The sequence below is a fragment of the Mus caroli genome, unplaced genomic scaffold, assembly GCF_978045245.1.
Source record: "Mus caroli unplaced genomic scaffold, Mus_caroli_1 scaffold_19, whole genome shotgun sequence".
Lineage (NCBI taxonomy): Eukaryota > Metazoa > Chordata > Mammalia > Rodentia > Muridae > Mus > Mus caroli.
The window spans coordinates 74,573,414-74,591,029 of record NW_028227274.1 but is presented as its reverse complement, the minus strand read 5'-3'; the positions used below and the strand labels follow the sequence as shown (position 1 = coordinate 74,591,029).

The 17,616-nt window shown below is 41.4% G+C and overlaps 1 protein-coding gene across 5 annotated transcripts in view; it reads right to left on the bottom strand.

Moving 5' to 3' along the window:
• Nucleotides 1-606: 606 nt before the first annotated feature.
• The window catches only part of Smad2 (SMAD family member 2), a 64,936-nt gene continuing 47,926 nt past the window's right edge, over nt 607-17,616 (bottom strand). For 3 of the 5 annotated variants that reach the window (XM_029471809.2, XM_021150250.3, XM_029471808.2), the window contains 5 exons: nt 13,911-13,964; nt 12,421-12,633; nt 10,186-10,323; nt 9,875-10,019; nt 607-7,797 (listed from right to left, as the gene is read on the bottom strand). In XM_029471809.2, the coding sequence (XP_029327669.1) occupies nt 7,674-7,797; nt 9,875-10,019; nt 10,186-10,323; nt 12,421-12,633; nt 13,911-13,964 (674 nt within the window). In that variant the 3' untranslated portion in view covers nt 607-7,673. The remainder of the gene's footprint in view (nt 7,798-9,874; nt 10,020-10,185; nt 10,324-12,420; nt 12,634-13,910; nt 13,965-17,616) is intronic. The other 2 variants (XM_085833578.1, XM_021150251.3) reach the window with 1 other exon arrangement.

Genomic DNA, 17,616 nt, shown 5'->3' with positions numbered 1-17,616 from the left:
TAGTTAGATGCTATGTCAGTTTTAATAGTAAACCTGCTTTACTTGCAATAAAAATGTTAAACTCATTAATGTTTGGGCTGTTCTAAGCCAAACAGGGCTGTGCATGTCAGCTTCTAGGCTCTTTTTCTCAGACAGGAAGTTATGGCTCAACCAGGAAGCTTCTCAATTACTTCATGTTCATCATGTAACTCTGAGATTAGGTCTCTAGTTCTTTTCAAGGCCTTAAAAAACAAAACAACAAACACTGTTATGTGGTGTTGTTAAGTATATTTACAGGATAAGCTTGAATTTCATTATGTTTGTTTAAAACATAAATGTTGCCTATTATCACTAACTGGCCATAAGCAAACTGGAATTAAAACATGTAACTAACACTGTGCAGTGCTTTTGGGTAAGGAGGGCCTATGTCTGAGAAAGGCACAGGCAAAGTCCGTGTGTGCCACATCAAATTAAAAAAACAAAAGACATACACTTAAGAATATACCTGTACATATACAAAATCCCTTTTTCCTTTTGCATTCACATAATTTAGACAGTAGATACCAAAATGTAATCATCTCGGAAAGACCACCTTATACCCAAATCAAAACAAATTGGATCCCATAATGACAGGTAAATAACTCAAATGTTTCTTTTTAATGCTAGGAAGAGTGTCCACCTTCCGAGGGCAACAGGACAGTTAACACAGAGAGCAAAGGCAGAAAGTGAATGCACAGACACACACACAGATCGGTATAAAAATGCACCAGAAATCACAGAACATTTAAGCAACATTTTCTTAAGCAGAACTATTTCTTTAATACATTAAATAGACTGAAATATTTGGTGTGGACAAGAAATACATATTTCACAATTTTAACTGGAAACCAGCTATAATAAAGCCTCAGCTCACTGTTTCTCTCTCTCTCTCTCTCTCTCTCTCTCTCTCTCTCTCACACACACACACACACACACACACACACACCACAGTTGTCTGACAATCACTGAGAGAAGACTTACAAATAACACACGTGTTTTAGTATCTCCATCACAGCGCGCTGCATCAGCCACTGAGGACCACCAGAGAGCAGGAACAGGGTTTATGTCTGCCAAACAGCATTGTTAAGTCCATGGCGTCTTAGAACATCCCTTGTCTCCTGAGATTAGCCTAGCTGGTGAGCGCCGTGAGAGGAGGACAGAAGACTTGAGAGCAAACGGCTCCAACTGCACAGGGAAACTGACTCCTTCCGGGTGACGCATTTAGTCATTTTAAGACAGCATCCACCAAATAGAAACCACATTCTGGCTTCTTAAGCAGGACAGACTGGGAAATAAGAGACCAAAGCATCAAACACCATGTTTTTTTTCCCTTATAGGAGAAGACATCTATAGTTTCACACTGTTTCTGTTACAAGAACTCCTAAGGAAGGACACAAAGTGTACTTACACCTACACAGATCATCCCTAGCTTGTTGCCTCTTTTCATTCCATACTCAACCCCATTGTTCTTTGTGTTATTTATTGTAAATCTTCGGTTGCATCCACAGTAATGAATGATTACAGAACACATAGGTTGAGTCCTAAAAATGCTGACAGCCATGGGATAACCCAACACAGTTATCAGCTAGGATGACATCAGTATGAGTCCTGAGGACAACCAAGGGGACAACTGTTCCCAGGACCCCTAGGACTCACTTTGGTTGACACTTAGCATTGCATATCTGGGACCCTTGTCTTCCCTTGACATGTGCAGAGAAAAGAACGTCTGTGTACACAAGGCTCCTTAAGGACAACGCACTTGTAGCTCTCTTGCTAAAGGCTACTTCCTCCAAACTGGCTCACCAGCTAGAAAAGCTGGGAAAGACCAAGTACATTTAGTGGTAGTGTATCAGACTTCACTCTTGAAACCCACTCTCAGACAAGACGTCCCGAGTCTCCCGTTCCCGTAAGTTACATAGCATCTTACCTACCACGTGTTGAGATTTTCTGAGCTAAATGAGTATTCTAGTTTCATGTATCGCTTTATATCCCTTTAAATGTGAAAACCTTCAAAGCCAACTACTTCCACATTCTAATTTCGTATGAGGACAGCCAAGCTTGAAGGCCCTTGCAGAGGCCCAGAGCCAAACTACTGTGTACTGAGCTCCCAGGAAGGCCAGCCTTGAGGCAGGAGGCACTCTCTGATGCTTTTTCACTTGGCTTCCAATGAAGTTGCAGCCTTAGCCAGTCATTGTGGATTTTCTTGGTTTAGCTCACCTAGAAAGTGCTGAGTGTTACAGATCACTGCCACCAACAAAGAAAGTCAAATACTCACACCTTATGTTAGAGTCAATAAAAGCGCAAATGAAGTTGAAGGTAAAGCTGGTCTAACGTGTGCCCAATCTGAGTTCTGCATTTTACCAAGAAATGGGCTGGATCAGTATATGTGCATACATGGTTCAGAGGCCAGAGGTTGGTTAATTATTCTCGTGATTTAAACCAATCTCTGTAAACTACCTCTACAAGCCAATAATCCACCACCCTACAGAGGCAAGGACAAGTGTGCACCAGCTAGGCACTGGCCCTTCAAGGCAGGTTTCTTCTCAGCTCCCCAAAGCCAACCCCCTATGACACAACACTGTGAAGGGCACAATTTAATACAGCCTTAGAAACATAAAGTTACTTAGTGTTTAACACTGCAACCAGCCAGGAGCCTTAAAGCCAGAGAGAGGAAGGGTTACAGCTGGCTTGGAAGGAGTACACTAATCAGAGCGTTTTCCAACACGCTAAAGCTTTGTATCTCTTTTGGTTGTTTAAAAATTACTCCAAGACAAAAAAAAGGTGCAAACCCTTACCTTCCATCCCAAAATAGCAAACCGGAAAACACCCCTTTTCCCAAGGGATCCTACATCTCTAGCATTTGTGAAATCTAGGGTCCACTCTAAACTCAGAAGCTAGCAATGAACATGTAGGTGGTTAGGATACAGAGGTTCCAAGAAGTCTTGGGAAACCATTCCTTGGTAGTTCACTGCCAAGACAGGCCTGAACTACTACCCTCCTTTAGAGTAGCATTAGGTGTGGGACTCTGACCTCATAGAGGTCCTTCCCAGGTCTCTGGGATTTCATGGGGAGACACAAATGAAGAACAGATTTTCAAGTTAACCCTCAGCGCTGGGTGTAGTTTAGGGATGAGGTATATGGAAAGCTTTATTGGTGGTAATTTATTTCTTATGATTTTCACCACAGTGCCTGAACACCAGCATACCAGCTGAACTGTCAAATAAGGACTGGTAATTTCATTTTAAATACACTGATTGTGTCATGAGTCTACAAGCAAATGGGATCTCTTTACTGAGATCTGAGATTTAAACAATGTATCTTTCATCATTGTTAAGATAACCCCACTGTTTGTTTTCTGAGGGTACATGTGTGTACACTTAAACACACACACATATCATATACGCTAAAACTAAAATGTTTGAGGCAACTCTCATGTATATAAGTAGCTATAATGGCCAAGGTAAAAGTCTCTATTCAAGATATAACACATGAGGCCAGTTCTTATCGCAAAAGCACTCATGAGATTAACTCAGCATTTTCTGGCTCCAAGTATTTAAACACATAAACTATATTCCAAGAAGTAACTTGTCCCTCAATCTCCCTGGACAAAAGGTAGTCTGAACAAGTAAAATAATCAAACAAGCTGGAAAACAGAAGAGGAGCCGACGGCAGACGTCTACCTCTGCAGACCACAGACCACCATCACTCTGACTGGAGTAAATCGGACACTTTACAACAGTGGTTTCTCAACCTGTGGGTTGCAACCCCTTGGGGGAGGGGTGGTCAAACAACCTTTTCACAGGGGTCACCTAAGACCATCAAAAAACAAAGATATTTACATTACGATTCATAACAGTAGAAAAATTACAGTAATGAAGTAGCAATAAAATAATTTTATGGCTGGGGATCACCACAACATGAGGAACTGTACTAAAGGGTCACACCGCTGATCTAGACTGTCCCCAAACTGTGATGGAGATGCTGTTACCATCTAAACTATGATAAATAATGTTGACAGTTTGCTACTTGTCAGTCACAAGGACATTTTAACTGGGCAAAAATTCCAGAGTCATTTGAAAGACTCCAACAGCGGTCCAGGAATGAACAATACTAGCTTGCCTGCAGGGAAATGCACCGCACTAAGGGAAGAATACAGAATGCATTCAGAAAAAAACAGAGCTGATTGACTGGAGAGGATAAGGTGCAAGGAAGCCTGGGTTTAGCAAGGTGCTCAGGCAAAAGCATGACAAGTAATAAGTCTGAGCTAACGGGACACGAAAGCCTTAAGCCACAGTATGAGGAAAGGCCCCTGGCTGCCTGTGAAGACATACTTGAGACAGTTGCACAGAGAGGTGGAACACACAGGCAAGCTGGAAGGGTCAACTTAGATTGTCTCCTTACTTTATACCTCACCGCCAAACCAACTACTCTCCAGCAAAGAGGACACCTAAGAGAACAACTGTTCCAAGTAGTTAATCTTAAAAAAGGGGGGAGGGCTTAAAAATACATATGGGCAGCTCTTGGCAGAGGTAGGGAAGGCAAATGGACATCTGCTTTCTTTGACTTCAACCAGCCTGACTGCTTCCACTTGGACTCTTAGTCGGGATGAACTGACAACCAAGGCATGATGAAGGTGAAATTAAAGAAACAAAGAAGGAACTCTGTACATATACATACATATATGTACACCATTAGAAGATTCAGCTCTCAAGAAAACATACACAAATTCCTTCTGGCAAAGTCACAGGCCCTGAAAACAACAGGAACTCTCACAGGACTAAGCCCAACTCCAGAGCCAGGACGTGGTCCCAGAATCACAGTGGCTGGGTAAACAACAGGCAGAAACTATGCTGACTAAATGTATATAATGATGGATAGTAAGTGTAACTGGTGTGGCTCAGACCCTAGCAGGAAAGGGTCCTTAAGTCAGAGCCCAGTTTAGTGGCATTCCAAAGACTGGCCTAATCCAACCAAATGTTTGAATCTGGTAGAAAGGCTTTCAAATTACTGCTGAGACATGATGCTAAATAATGTGGAGAAATTAAATCAATACAAATCAACCAAGAGAGGCCGTAGGAATCATATGGAACAAAAATCAGTCTTGCAAAAGAGGTGAAATCAACAAAATCTGGGCGACAGTAGCGCATGCCCACAGCATTCCGGTGAAAAGCAAAGGTAAGCACTGAATTCTTTTCACATGAGTTTACACGGTGACATGTCCACGCTCGGTGGTACAGAAAACCTACTCCTGAACCCCAACCAAGGAGCTGTGTCTTACTGTTGGCAACACTTTAACATGTCGGATAACCTCCTACCACTTTCAAAGCTGCCCTCTGCCCCAGAACTGTCCCAACAGCTCAAGTTTTCCAGGCTGTGGAAACTCCCAGAGAAGGGGCAGTTTTATGTACAAGGATCTCCAGCAGGCTCAACAGCAATAATGCACAGGGCAACAGCTCTATCACCAGGTGGGCAGCGGAAGGGAAGCGGTGACAGCCAATAGATATGCAGCAACAAGTCCAGAAGCAAGCAGGGCGGCTCCAGACTGGTGAGCATTTACGTAACGGGAGTTGTTAAATTAAGTGGCACTGACCTGGTGCAAGAAAGCTGTACATGGTCTGAGAAATAGATTACAGTGAGATGACAGAAGCAGCCTGTCACAAAGCAGTCCCACCTTCAACAAATTCTAAACTGAACACGCATGTCATCGCCACGTGTGGGTGTGTGCAGGTGTGTGCACAATCATGATACCTGACAGTGAGTCTCTATGAGCCTGAGCCTCTGGATGCTGATGCTGTCCCAGCAGTGTTAAATTGCCCTTGGCTCTTCACATGGCTTTCTCTTCCTAGGTCAGGGGTTAGCTTACACATCACTCTCCAGATGCCTTCCCAACATCCTACCAAAAGCATCGTCTCTGCCATTCTCAAGATATACCCTGTTTACCTCCTATGCAGACACTTGAGTATGGGTTAAACCAACTGCTCTTAGCAAAGGCAGGAACTATAGCTATCTTGTTCACCTTCACCCAAAAGTTAAGGAAGTTCATGGCACATTAACAGGTGAACAATAAATATTTGAATAAAAATTACTATACCAAATTTACATGAACACATAACATACAAACACAAATATAGGAAAATGAGAAATATCAAATAGAAAACAACCAATGTTGAAAAGCATCAAAAATGATTACTGTACATACATGTGAGTATGGTCTCAAAGAGTAAGTACCAAAGGTATTTGTCTGCAAAAATATGAAAGTTTACAAAAAGGAGACCAGGCATTTGTACGGAGTTGCAAACGAGAAAGGAGTCAACACTGGACATGACTGTCGTGTGCTGCAGGAGGGAGGGACCAAAGGACAGCTGGGATCTCCTTCCTGCAGAGCTGAAGGTCAGCAAACCACACACCCAGGGTAAGTCAGGAAGAGCTAAGTCCACAGCTAACTGCGGGCTAGAAATCTTGCTAAATGGCTTAGCTCACAATATTTAAACCTTTGAAGGTAGGTAAAATAACATTCTATTTATAAATTACATACAATACACTTTAAAAACAGATGGCCCTATCTGCTGACAAGACCTCAGCGTCACTCTAACACATTTACAAAAGGTCTGTTCTGTAATACAACCTGGTAGTAAAAGTGAAATGAGGCAAAAGGTCGGCTGCCTTTACAGAAAGGTACTTTATTATTAGACTGGCTTTGGAAGAAGGAAACAGACTGAGATGACTCTAGAATAGCCCTGAAAATAATTATACTGCCACCTGTGCATGTTTGAGACAAAAGTTAATCAACAGAACAACTGGTTATACACATCAGTTATCATCTGCTGACGTCTGGTTGTTTGACAAAAGGACTTAGTGCCCACACAAACCTTTACTGGACTCAGAAACAACTAACCCAGAAGCCGTCAGTGCAACTATTTCCCACGATGTCATTATGCTGCACTGCTCTGAACCAGAACAGGAATGGGATGAAGAGCCTGGACGGTTCCAGTAAGGTTTCCTTCTAATGCAACTCAGGAGAAAAGGATCACAAAAGAACGACTGCTAAGATCCACTGGACACATTAAGGTCAAGGACTTCCAAGTTAATCCACTTGTCTTCCCCCAAGAGTTTGTTTATTTTTGGTAAAAGGCAGAAAAATTAGTTTCTACAAGGAAAATCTGCTTCTAAATGATAATTTGAAAATCTTGATATATATATTATATATTAAAAAAGACACAAAAATAACGGAGAAGTGGGAATAACAGATTAGATACTGTAATTTTATAAAGGCTTGCCTAGACCAAGAAGCAGCACACACACCTCATTTATGCAAACTAAGAATGTATACAAACAGCATAGTACTGCAATACTGGGTCTGGACACATCCCCTGTACACAACTACTACTGTTATTAATAACCTTTGGGATACTGTCTTATGCCCAACAAGACATCATTAAGTCTTTAAGTCTTCTTTTTCCCCGCTGGGGAGGGCATTTCTAGACACTAATTTTCCCATCTAATATTCAAATACAGGAAACAGATTCCACAAGGTGCTTTAACTGATGAGACCTCAAGTGCTGTTTTTGCTCTGGAATTTTTGGATAGCAAACAGTCCACGGGATCATACATGAATACTACGACGGAGGAGCTGTTACAGCGAGTCTTTGATGGGTTTACGACATGCTTGAGCATCGCACTGAAGGGGATCCCATCTGAGTTAATACTTTGTCCAACCACTGCAGAGGGCCGTTCAGATGAAGTTCAATCCAGCAAGGAGTACTTGTTACTGTCTGCCTCCTGTTTGAAAGAACACAAAAACAATTAGGAAACTAGAAGGTTGTATAAAATAAAATCTATTTCTTTAGAATAAGTATTAGTTTTGTGTATATAGTTATTAATTTTAAAATGGTTGACATTTACTGCTAAAAATGAACTAGTGAGTTTGGTCCTTTTTCAAGAATTTTATTTATGTGTGGCACATATGTATGTTTACAGGTGCACACAGAAGCCAGAAGGGAGCTGGGTGTCTTCCTCAACTTAACCTCGTTTCCTTGAGTTGGGGTCACTCCCTGGACCTGAAGCTCCCTCGCTATTCTAGCTGGACTGACTGGCTGGCTGGCCAGCAAGCTCCTAGAATCCATCTGTCCCCGGGCCTCAGTTCCTCAGTCCCAGCACCCCATCTCCACCCAGGATGGTGTTATAGACACTCACAGCCATGGCTGGTTCTTTTGGGTGCTAGAGCTTCACACTCAAGTCATTGTACTTGCCAATTTTTGAGCTCTACCAACTGAGCCATCTCCCCAGAATTCCATCTTTTTGAAAGATTTACAAAAACATCCTTTTTTTCTGAAGTTAAATTAATCTACTGATACTATTATTTAACTAACACCTCAAATGATACACCTATAGGAGAAAATTTAGGTACTACTTAGTAATGAGGCTGGAAGGAGAGACAAAAACCAGAAAAGATTGCCCCAAGTAAACTGACACATATGGCGCCCTACTTTTACACGTATCAATGAAACCTAACTGGAACAAGGCTCAAATTTAAAGTCTGCTGACCCAAGCTAAATCCTTGCCATACAATGTTAAGACTTGAAGCTAAAATTCTCTAAGACACACAATAAGCAACATCCTTGTCAGTAACATCCCTCAGGCTTCTAGTTTAAAAAGCAAAATTAAAACCTTCTAGTGCTTTAACAAAGGGGCCACTGCCTACTCCCTGGATCACAGAACATTTTGTTACCCTATTCTCCGACACTGGACTTAGCTCTATCTCATTTGTTACACAGAGTCAGTCAATACATTTACTTTTGCTTCTTCAACATGATATTCTTCAATCATGATAAAAGGCCATTATCAGCTCTCCATCTCTAAACAATTCATGCCCAATAGAATTTAGGACTAGATACCCAAGAGGCTGATGGCTCTGCAGGTAAGAGTATGCCCTGCTCTTTTAGAGGACCACGTTTAGTTACCAGGACCCACACCTGGCAACTCATAAACACCTGTGACTCCAGCTCTAGGGGATCTACAACCCTCCTCTGGATTTCTCGGGCACTGTTATTCACACAAGCACAGACCCATATATACACACGATATACACATAATTAAAAGCACTGTAAGGGAAGCTCAGTGCCTAAGCATATATACAGTGCTCTTTATCACATGCTATCAACCCAGTAGATGCCTGGGTTTTCAGTATGCTCTAGCCAACTTCCAAGTACAGGCGTCTGGTTTTCTACACACGAGAATTTCTGCCACGCTTGCATGTGTAGCAGGCTGGGAGATACAGTACACTAACACCAGCAGCCTGGGGAATGCAGAGTGAGACCAGAGGTGAGGGGGCTACACTCAGCTGTTCTCAACTGAACTGTTCAATCTTACTTTCATCCTCCTCCTAATCAAAGGGCTGCTCTGCTGCCAGGCTGACATTTCCTTTCCTATCTCCTGAAACCCTCCATGTATCCTCTAGAACCCAAGTCTCGTGCCATTCCAATCAGGAAACTTCCCTTGAGCACAAAGTAGACACCTCTGGTTTCATAAAGTACCTGTTTACATCCAATTTAGTCTTCTCTTCTATAATACAGTCATTTCAAGTTTCTTATCTACAGGCCTCATGCAATTCATGCATGGCCATGAACTCCCAGACACATCCCAACACCTGGCTTATGTGTTTCCAAGGATTAAATCCAGCACCTCACACAGGACACACAAGCACTCCACCAACTGAGTATATATACTTAGCCCTCTTTCTTTTATTATTTTATATAAAGATCTGTTGAAAACAGACATACATGAACTACAGAAGATGCAAAGAAGAGAATAAAAATAATCACAGTGAACAAACTAGAAACGAGCGGGGAAGTCATACCGATATTCCGCTCCCCAGCCCTTCACAAAACTCATTCTTATGGTGCACATTCGGGTTAGCTGATAAACGGCTTCAAAACCCTGGTTGACAGACTGAGCCAGAAGAGCAGCAAATTCTTGGTTGTTGAAGATCTTCAGGTTACAGCCTAAAATTGAGAAACAGTAAAATACATTATGAAAAAATATTTTTAAAAGGATCCATGTTTTAGAATGAGCATGCAAATCAGCTCCTAATTCCTAAAGCCAGGAGCAACTAGTGAAGTTAATGAAGCAAGTGAGATGAGAGGTTTATTTACAGGGTTGAATCCATACCTGGTGGGATCTTACACACTGTTGCAGGGTGCCAGCCGTATCTCTGGTTACAGTTGGGGCTCTGCACAAAGATTGCACTATCACTTAGGCACTCAGCAAACACTTCCCCACCTATGTAATACAAGCGCACTCCCCTTCCTAAAACAAAGCACAGGTGATTAGCTTCGGAAGGCTGGCTCTCTCCCGTGGGCCTGCACATCATGCAGAACCCGTTCTGAGGCATTTCCATGACTTTCGCTCAGTCATGCTTTCCTCAACTGCAATTCCAAAATATACCACAGCATTGCATCTTTCTCTAGGATTTTTAACAATAATTTTGACTTTTCAAAGTAATGCTCATAAAAATATTTCAATGATATAGGAAAGTATATGGTAATGAGATGGTTTCATTTAAATTACCTGTTGTTTTAAAATTACTTAAAAATTGAGTTAATTTTGAGTAAATTAACTAATGACTGGGCAAATTTTCCACTAAGTTAAGACTTAAAAAAATTAAAAAAAAGATCATGTCCACCCTGCTACGCAACCGCCTACTTGCAGTGCAAACACACACTAGGTTAACAGACTTTCCTAAGTAGCAGCACAGCTGCTTTCGTTATGAGGCAGAGGGGATAATCAGTCAAACCAACAGCAAACCACAGGGAGAGGATAAGCAGAGATGCTGCCATTCTGCTGTCTTAAAGACTATGTGAGGGGCTGGAGAGATGGCTCAGGGGTTAAGAGCACTGACTGCTCTTCCAAAGGTCCCGAGTTCAAATCCCACAACCACATGGTGGCTCACAACCACCCATAACGAGATTTGATGCCCTCTTCTGGAGTGTCTGAAGACAGCTACAGTGTCTTTAATAAATAAATTAATAAATTAATAATTAATAAACAAATCTTAAAAAAAAAAAGACTACACGAAACAGCAATCTTGCATTGAGCTTTGAGTGAAGGATGAGGTTCAAGCCGGAGGCTATACCCAGAGGGCAGTGTGCCTGAGAAACAGAGTCCTGGAAACACCCATGCACGGAGGTGCGTGGGCGGGAGGGAGAGCAGGTAAGTACAAAAGTAGACTTTTCAGATAATGCCCTGACCAAATCACATAATAAGCTAGCAAAAGTTTTTTTAAAAATATAAAAGATAAAATTATAGTAAAATTCAGTTGGTTGACATGAAAAAGGGCAGAGTAAACTACTAATATTCTTTAAAATAAAATGGTCTCATTAAAACACAAAAACACGGACAATAAAAACCTGTGTAAGTCAAGTCAGGGAGGCTATCACAGCCTGTATCTGCAGTGGTGTCTGAACTCCTCAGCAAGATGGTCCAAAGTCACAAGCTCTGAGAAGCTCAGACAAAGCCACCCATACATTTTCTAGCTGTTACCATTTACAGTGTCAGCATTAATTTCTGGTAATCAACGGCATTTTTCAGGTGAGGAAATGGTTGATCCCGACGAGGCGGAAGTAAGCTGAGGTTGGAGAAGGGATCAGTGATGTTCGCTATCTGTAGTTTTACACTCTTTGCCTTGTTGGTTAAAAAATACTAAGCTCCCCAGACAATTTATGTATATGCATACTATAATCATGGAAATTTACCACATTAGCTGTGTAAACTGAGATAAAAACTTAAAACAACAAATCTATTAATGCAAACAAGGTTTATAAAAAAAAAATAACCATTTCAAACTTAAATCAGGACCAAGTGGGAGTGTTTCAGTCTGACAAGTTTCTTAATGTCTGGCACAATAGAAGACCTGAATTCCCACATCAGGTCTACACTCATCTCTTCTAAATCCTATGCGCGATGCCTCCAGACTGCCCCACTTTGCTGTGAAGAAGCAGCAGGCAGCACCTCAGTATTACTGGGAAGTAATGCTGACCTCACACAGGGCCACGATGCACTGCAGGACTGTCAGAAGTCCCTGCATTCTACACTGAAGCCTCTAGATTGTGCTCTCAATCATATATGACATCACTGGGAGAAGAGGATGAAGACGGGTGACTCAACATGGCCTTTTTGGTTTTTGTGACTAACAGACTGAACAAGTAGGTCATTTTTACACATATTTATCAAAGAGTGCTCAACACAGATAAAGTTGAAGACAAAAGTTTGTAATAATATACCAAAGGGTTTCATGGGTGGAGATGAAGCTGAGCTTTTCTATACAAGCTTTTGGTTGAACACTATATACTACTGTCTGTATTATGAGTAAATTGCACCTTTTCGCACAAAGAAATTAAAACATACCTATATGCCTTCTTGTCATTTCTACAGTGGCATTTCGGTTAACGTTGGAGAGCAAGCCTAAGCAGAACCTCTCCGAGTTTGATGGGTCTGTGAAGCCGTCTACAGTGAGCGAGGGCTGTGACGCATGGAAGGTCTCTCCAACCCTCTGGTTTAGTTCATAGTATGCGATTGAACACCAGAACGCAGGTTCCGAGTAAGTAACTGGCTGCAAATCTGAAGTACAAGAAGAGATGCTGCATGAACAACGAGAGATGCTGAGCACAAGGACACTGGATACCACAGACAGGTGAGGCTGATAGTCACTGGGACATCTGTACTAGTCTCCATAGACAGACTAGAGGGTCAGTGTTTTTCATATAAAACTTATTCCCATAGATCATAACAGATACAGTTTTTTTAAACTTCCGATCTCATAAAGTTAATTTATGCTGGATTATTTACCCGTTTTAAATAATAACAACAGGGAAAATTGGTCACCCTACTGTACTTGGGTGGGTATCTAAAATGCATTGTGAAGGTAATTCTGGACAGGACGAAATATAGAGTTGAATAAACAGCAAAGTCAAAAGCCCTAGAAAGAAGAGATACTCCATTGGGCGAAGACTCAGCACACTTCCCTGACCATCTACATACATATAAGAAGCAGAGTGTGCACAAGCGAAAACTAATGACGTACTAACAGAAAACAAGGACTGTGACAGTTTGTATATATATGGGCTTGGCCCAGGGAGTGGCACTATTAGAGGGTATGGTCCTGTTGGGGTAGGTGTGTCAACTGTGGGTACGGGCTTCAAAACCCTCATCCTAGCTGCCTGGAAGTCAGTATTCTGCTAGCAGCCTTCAGATGAAGATGTAGAACTCTCAGCTCCTCCTGCACCATGCCAGTCTGGATGCTACCATGTTCCTGCCTTGATGGATTGAACCTCTAAATCTGTAAGCCACCCTCAATTTAAGGTTGTCCTTTTAAGAGTAGCCTTAGTCATGGTGTCTGTTCACAGCAGTAAAACCCTAACTAAGACAAGGACCATGTGCAATTAACTTTGTCAATTTTTACCAAGATGTATCAAAAGGAAGATCACAAGAGAAAAAAATATGACAATTTTATAAAATAAATTTCAATATATAGAAGCTGAAGAATATGAAACAGCAGGGGAAATGTGGGCTCAAAACAAGCAACACAAATGTGTGTGCACGAATATATGTGACTTGTGTATATATACATCTTTCCTACTGACTGCTACTGTAAAATACACCCTAAACACCCATAAAACCTTAAATTCTACAACTTCATAAAGAACAGTTCTAGTGACTCAGACTGTTTCATAAACTCCTTACCACCAAGAAAAAGCCTTTAGGATCAACTATAGTACCAACTGTTCTTAAAGACACTAGTGTACACCCTCTGAGTAATCTTCCTCAGACACACAGAAGCAATTTCCAGAGAGAACTTTCCTTCATACAGGGAGAATGGAGGAGTCCCAGCTACTTACCCAAGCTGTGATTAACAGGAGAGAGAGTAGTAGGAGACAGTTCAGCCGGAGAGCCTAAAGTGGAGGAAGAAAGTGGACATTGATCAAGTAACAAGGAAACGGTGCTGACTGTATTTCAGTGTAACTCAGGGAGCTGCACACATGAGGTACAAAGGGTTAAGCACTGAGTAACTTGTTTCTCTCTCAGGACAGACTGACTTGTCTTCTTACCATCCAGGTCCCCACTCCGAGCTCACTGCTGACCTATCCACAAGTATCCTATAAAGTACATCAGCCAATATATTTCTATTTCGTGTCATCTCCTTTTCATGACCAACAGGAACACTGGTAAGCATCTGTATGAGGAATCGCATTAGACACCTTCTGTGCAGATGTTTCTCTATTGCTCATCTACATACCTGTGCCAACTGCAGCCTGCTCATGGTCGCTAATGACAGGAGATTGTTGACTTTAAGAACCCAGCTGCGCCCTAAGAAGTACTAGGTCTAGGGGGGGGTGCCTTCCCAGTTTTGATAGACCCTGGCTAAGTTATCATCCAAAAGGCTGTACCAGTACACATTCCCATTCACACCAACAAGGCGTTAACTTGGATGGCCAAGGTATAACTGACCACAGATGCAAACATGGTCTGCATAAGCAGTTTTGAGCTGGGATGGTGGTATAGCTGTAAGCCCACATCCTAGGAGGCCGAAACACATGATCAGGAGTTTACATCCAGCCTCAGCTACAGAGCAAGTTAGAGACCATTGTGAGTAGGCTTTTTTTTTGAGGCAGAGTCTCAATATGTAGCTTTGGCTGTCCTATGAGTTACTATCTGGGCCAGGCTGGCCTTGCTATCAGAGATCTGCCTGCCCTGTCTGCTGAGTGCTGACTGGGATTCAAGCTGTATACTACTATGGCAGGCTAAGAGGTCCTGTCTTAAATGGACATTTCCATTTCTCTTAGTTTATAATTATTTATGTTTTACTTCAGTTTTGTGACATCTGCTCTTCTGCTGACTCTCTTGTTCTGGTCATTTACCCATCTTTAGGTGACTCAGGATATATTAAAAGTTAAAGTAATTATGTCTCTTCATAGGCAGGGTTGCAGAGCATGTGGTAAGTTGTTTGGTGACTCGGTTCTAATTCTGATAATGTAGCATTTATTGGGGCTCGTGTTAGTTAAATAGAACAGCTTTGACAACAGATACACTTGTCTGTATTGTGCCTAGGGTTTTCCCACTAAGCAGGACACCTGGCTTTGAGCTGAGTCACATACTCAGAACTTCCCCAGCTATCTCAAGGAAGACTAATAAAGAATTAGTAAACACAGGAGACAGAGTTCCATCCATTAAGACAGGAAGTGCCTGTCTTCACCTAAAGCACCCAGAGAAATACTTTTGTGGATCTTTTGCTTACAAGTTCATGTATGTTTGTAGGGCGAAGGTCTCAGAAAGGGAGCTTTGTGTGTTTTTTACATATCAAAGTTCACTCCCAAAATGTGTAGTTCTACCAAGAACTGACAAGCTCATATTTTTGTTTGTTTGTTTGTTTGTTTATTTGCAGTATTACTGTGTGGTGACATCTGCCAAATTAATAGCCTTAGAAGAACAACTCTTTTATAACTGTTTTTGTTTATAAGTAGTATATTTTTAAGATTTTTAAAGATTTATTTATTTTATATGTGAGTCCACACCAGAAGGTGGCATCAGATTCCATTAGAGATGGTTGTGAGCCACCATGTGGGTGCCAGGAATTGAACTCAGAACCTCTGGAAGAACAGTCAGTGCACTTAACTGCTGAGCCATCTCTCCAGTCCAATTTTTATCCACTTTTTAATATTAATTATTGTCTTTCCTCTCACTTTTGACTTACACATTTTAAAATCTAAACAAGTTTCTAGAAATCAATTGTAAACACTTTCCCCAATTTTGGGATCTTCTTTAATTAATGTAAGCTTAAAGCTTCACTAAACTTAATTGCAAAATATAAAACAAAAAAGTTCTATTTCTTTTTCAGAATATTTTTAGGGGCACAGCATGATTGAGTAGCAAGTACAAAGAAGTCTCATATCCCTGACTCTCCGTCCATGTTTCCCTGCCCCAAGGGTAGATATGTTACATTTGTTAAACATACCCTCACGCATTGTTATCAAGAGTCCAAAGTTTCCAAGAAGGCTTACTCTTGTGTTTCTGTAAGTTTTGACAAATACATAATACATTTCCCCCATTTTTGCTTTCACACAGACCAGCCTCACTGCACTATCAATGTATGGGCTTTACCTACTCGATGCTTCTTTCTCTATAACCCGTCAAGTCTTTACTGTCCTCAGAAGGTTTGCATTTTCACAGTGTGAGACCACTGGGCTTGCGCAGCACGCCCATGGCCTTTATAGATCACGGCTATTCATTTAGTCTATACCCAAAGTGCCACCACATCTTGTCATTTCTGACATTGTCTGGATGGACTGTGTTCAAATGTTTTAAAATTATGAACCAAGCTGCTGTAGGCACCCAAGCTAACATTTTTGTGTGGAGGATGTAAGTTCACCTGAGTAAATACCAATGAATCAGACTCTGTTTGCATGGTGAGTGTAGAGGTTGTACTACAGAGCCACAGTTATCAAACAGCAAAACAGACACATAAACTGAAAGCAGCAAATAGCAGACCCAGAACAAAACCTACCTAGCTGCAGCGACAGTGACCCACACAGGCCCTACACCCCTGTCCACACACTGTGCGCGCACACACTTTCCTACACACACATGTACTCACCTCACCTGCAAGCCTCACACTCACACACATTCTCACAATTAACAATATCATCAGAACCTCACACAATACAGGAGTTGTGCTGACTGACGGTCCAGAAGAGTGGCAATGGCCTTGCCTAGCGTGCATGAGACAGTGGAATTTTCTATCATCATAATTACACAAGATATTCAGTTAACATTTTCCTTGATAGGGAATTATGCATGTATTTATAGTTGTTATTTTACTAAAACACAAAACTCGTGTGCATGACACTTGTGTCCCAGTGCACGGGGAGGCCAGAGGACAACTCTCAGTTGCTTATTTCCTGCCCTTCCTGTGGGCTCCAGGTACAGGAGTCATAGGTTATTTTCTAGTTCTTTAACTTTATTCTTTGATCTCACTTTTCTATGTATGCTTTAAAAGTACAACATGGTCTGGATCACAGTGCATGCGGTTTCAGACCATCCTGTGTGTGATGATGGCCCTTCGTGACTGTGGTCCAGTCTCAAAACTTTAAAAAAAAGAAATTAAAAAGTAGAATACATTAATTACCTATATAATTCATACACTATAAATGTTATCAATAAGGAAACGCATTCTCAGAACCTTATTGATTTTTATATTAGTCAACGAATACTTATAACAACAGTAGCACAAGCTGAATGGCTTTAAACTATTTCCTTTCACAGCTGTCAGCAGGGCCATGCGCTCTCCCAGGTTTCAGGCCATACTTTAGGAACACACCGCATGTTGTTCAGCCATTCAAAATGTGGTAGACATCTGGGTTGTTTCCATTTGGAAATGATACATATAATATTTACAATACAAACATTCTTGCACAAGTTTTACGTGGACCTGTTTAAATTCTCTGGGGTACAGATCTAGAAGTCAAACGATGGGACTAAGCAGTAATCTTATACCTAATATCTGAACAACAAACTTACTTAAATGATTATAATTTACATTCTTATCAG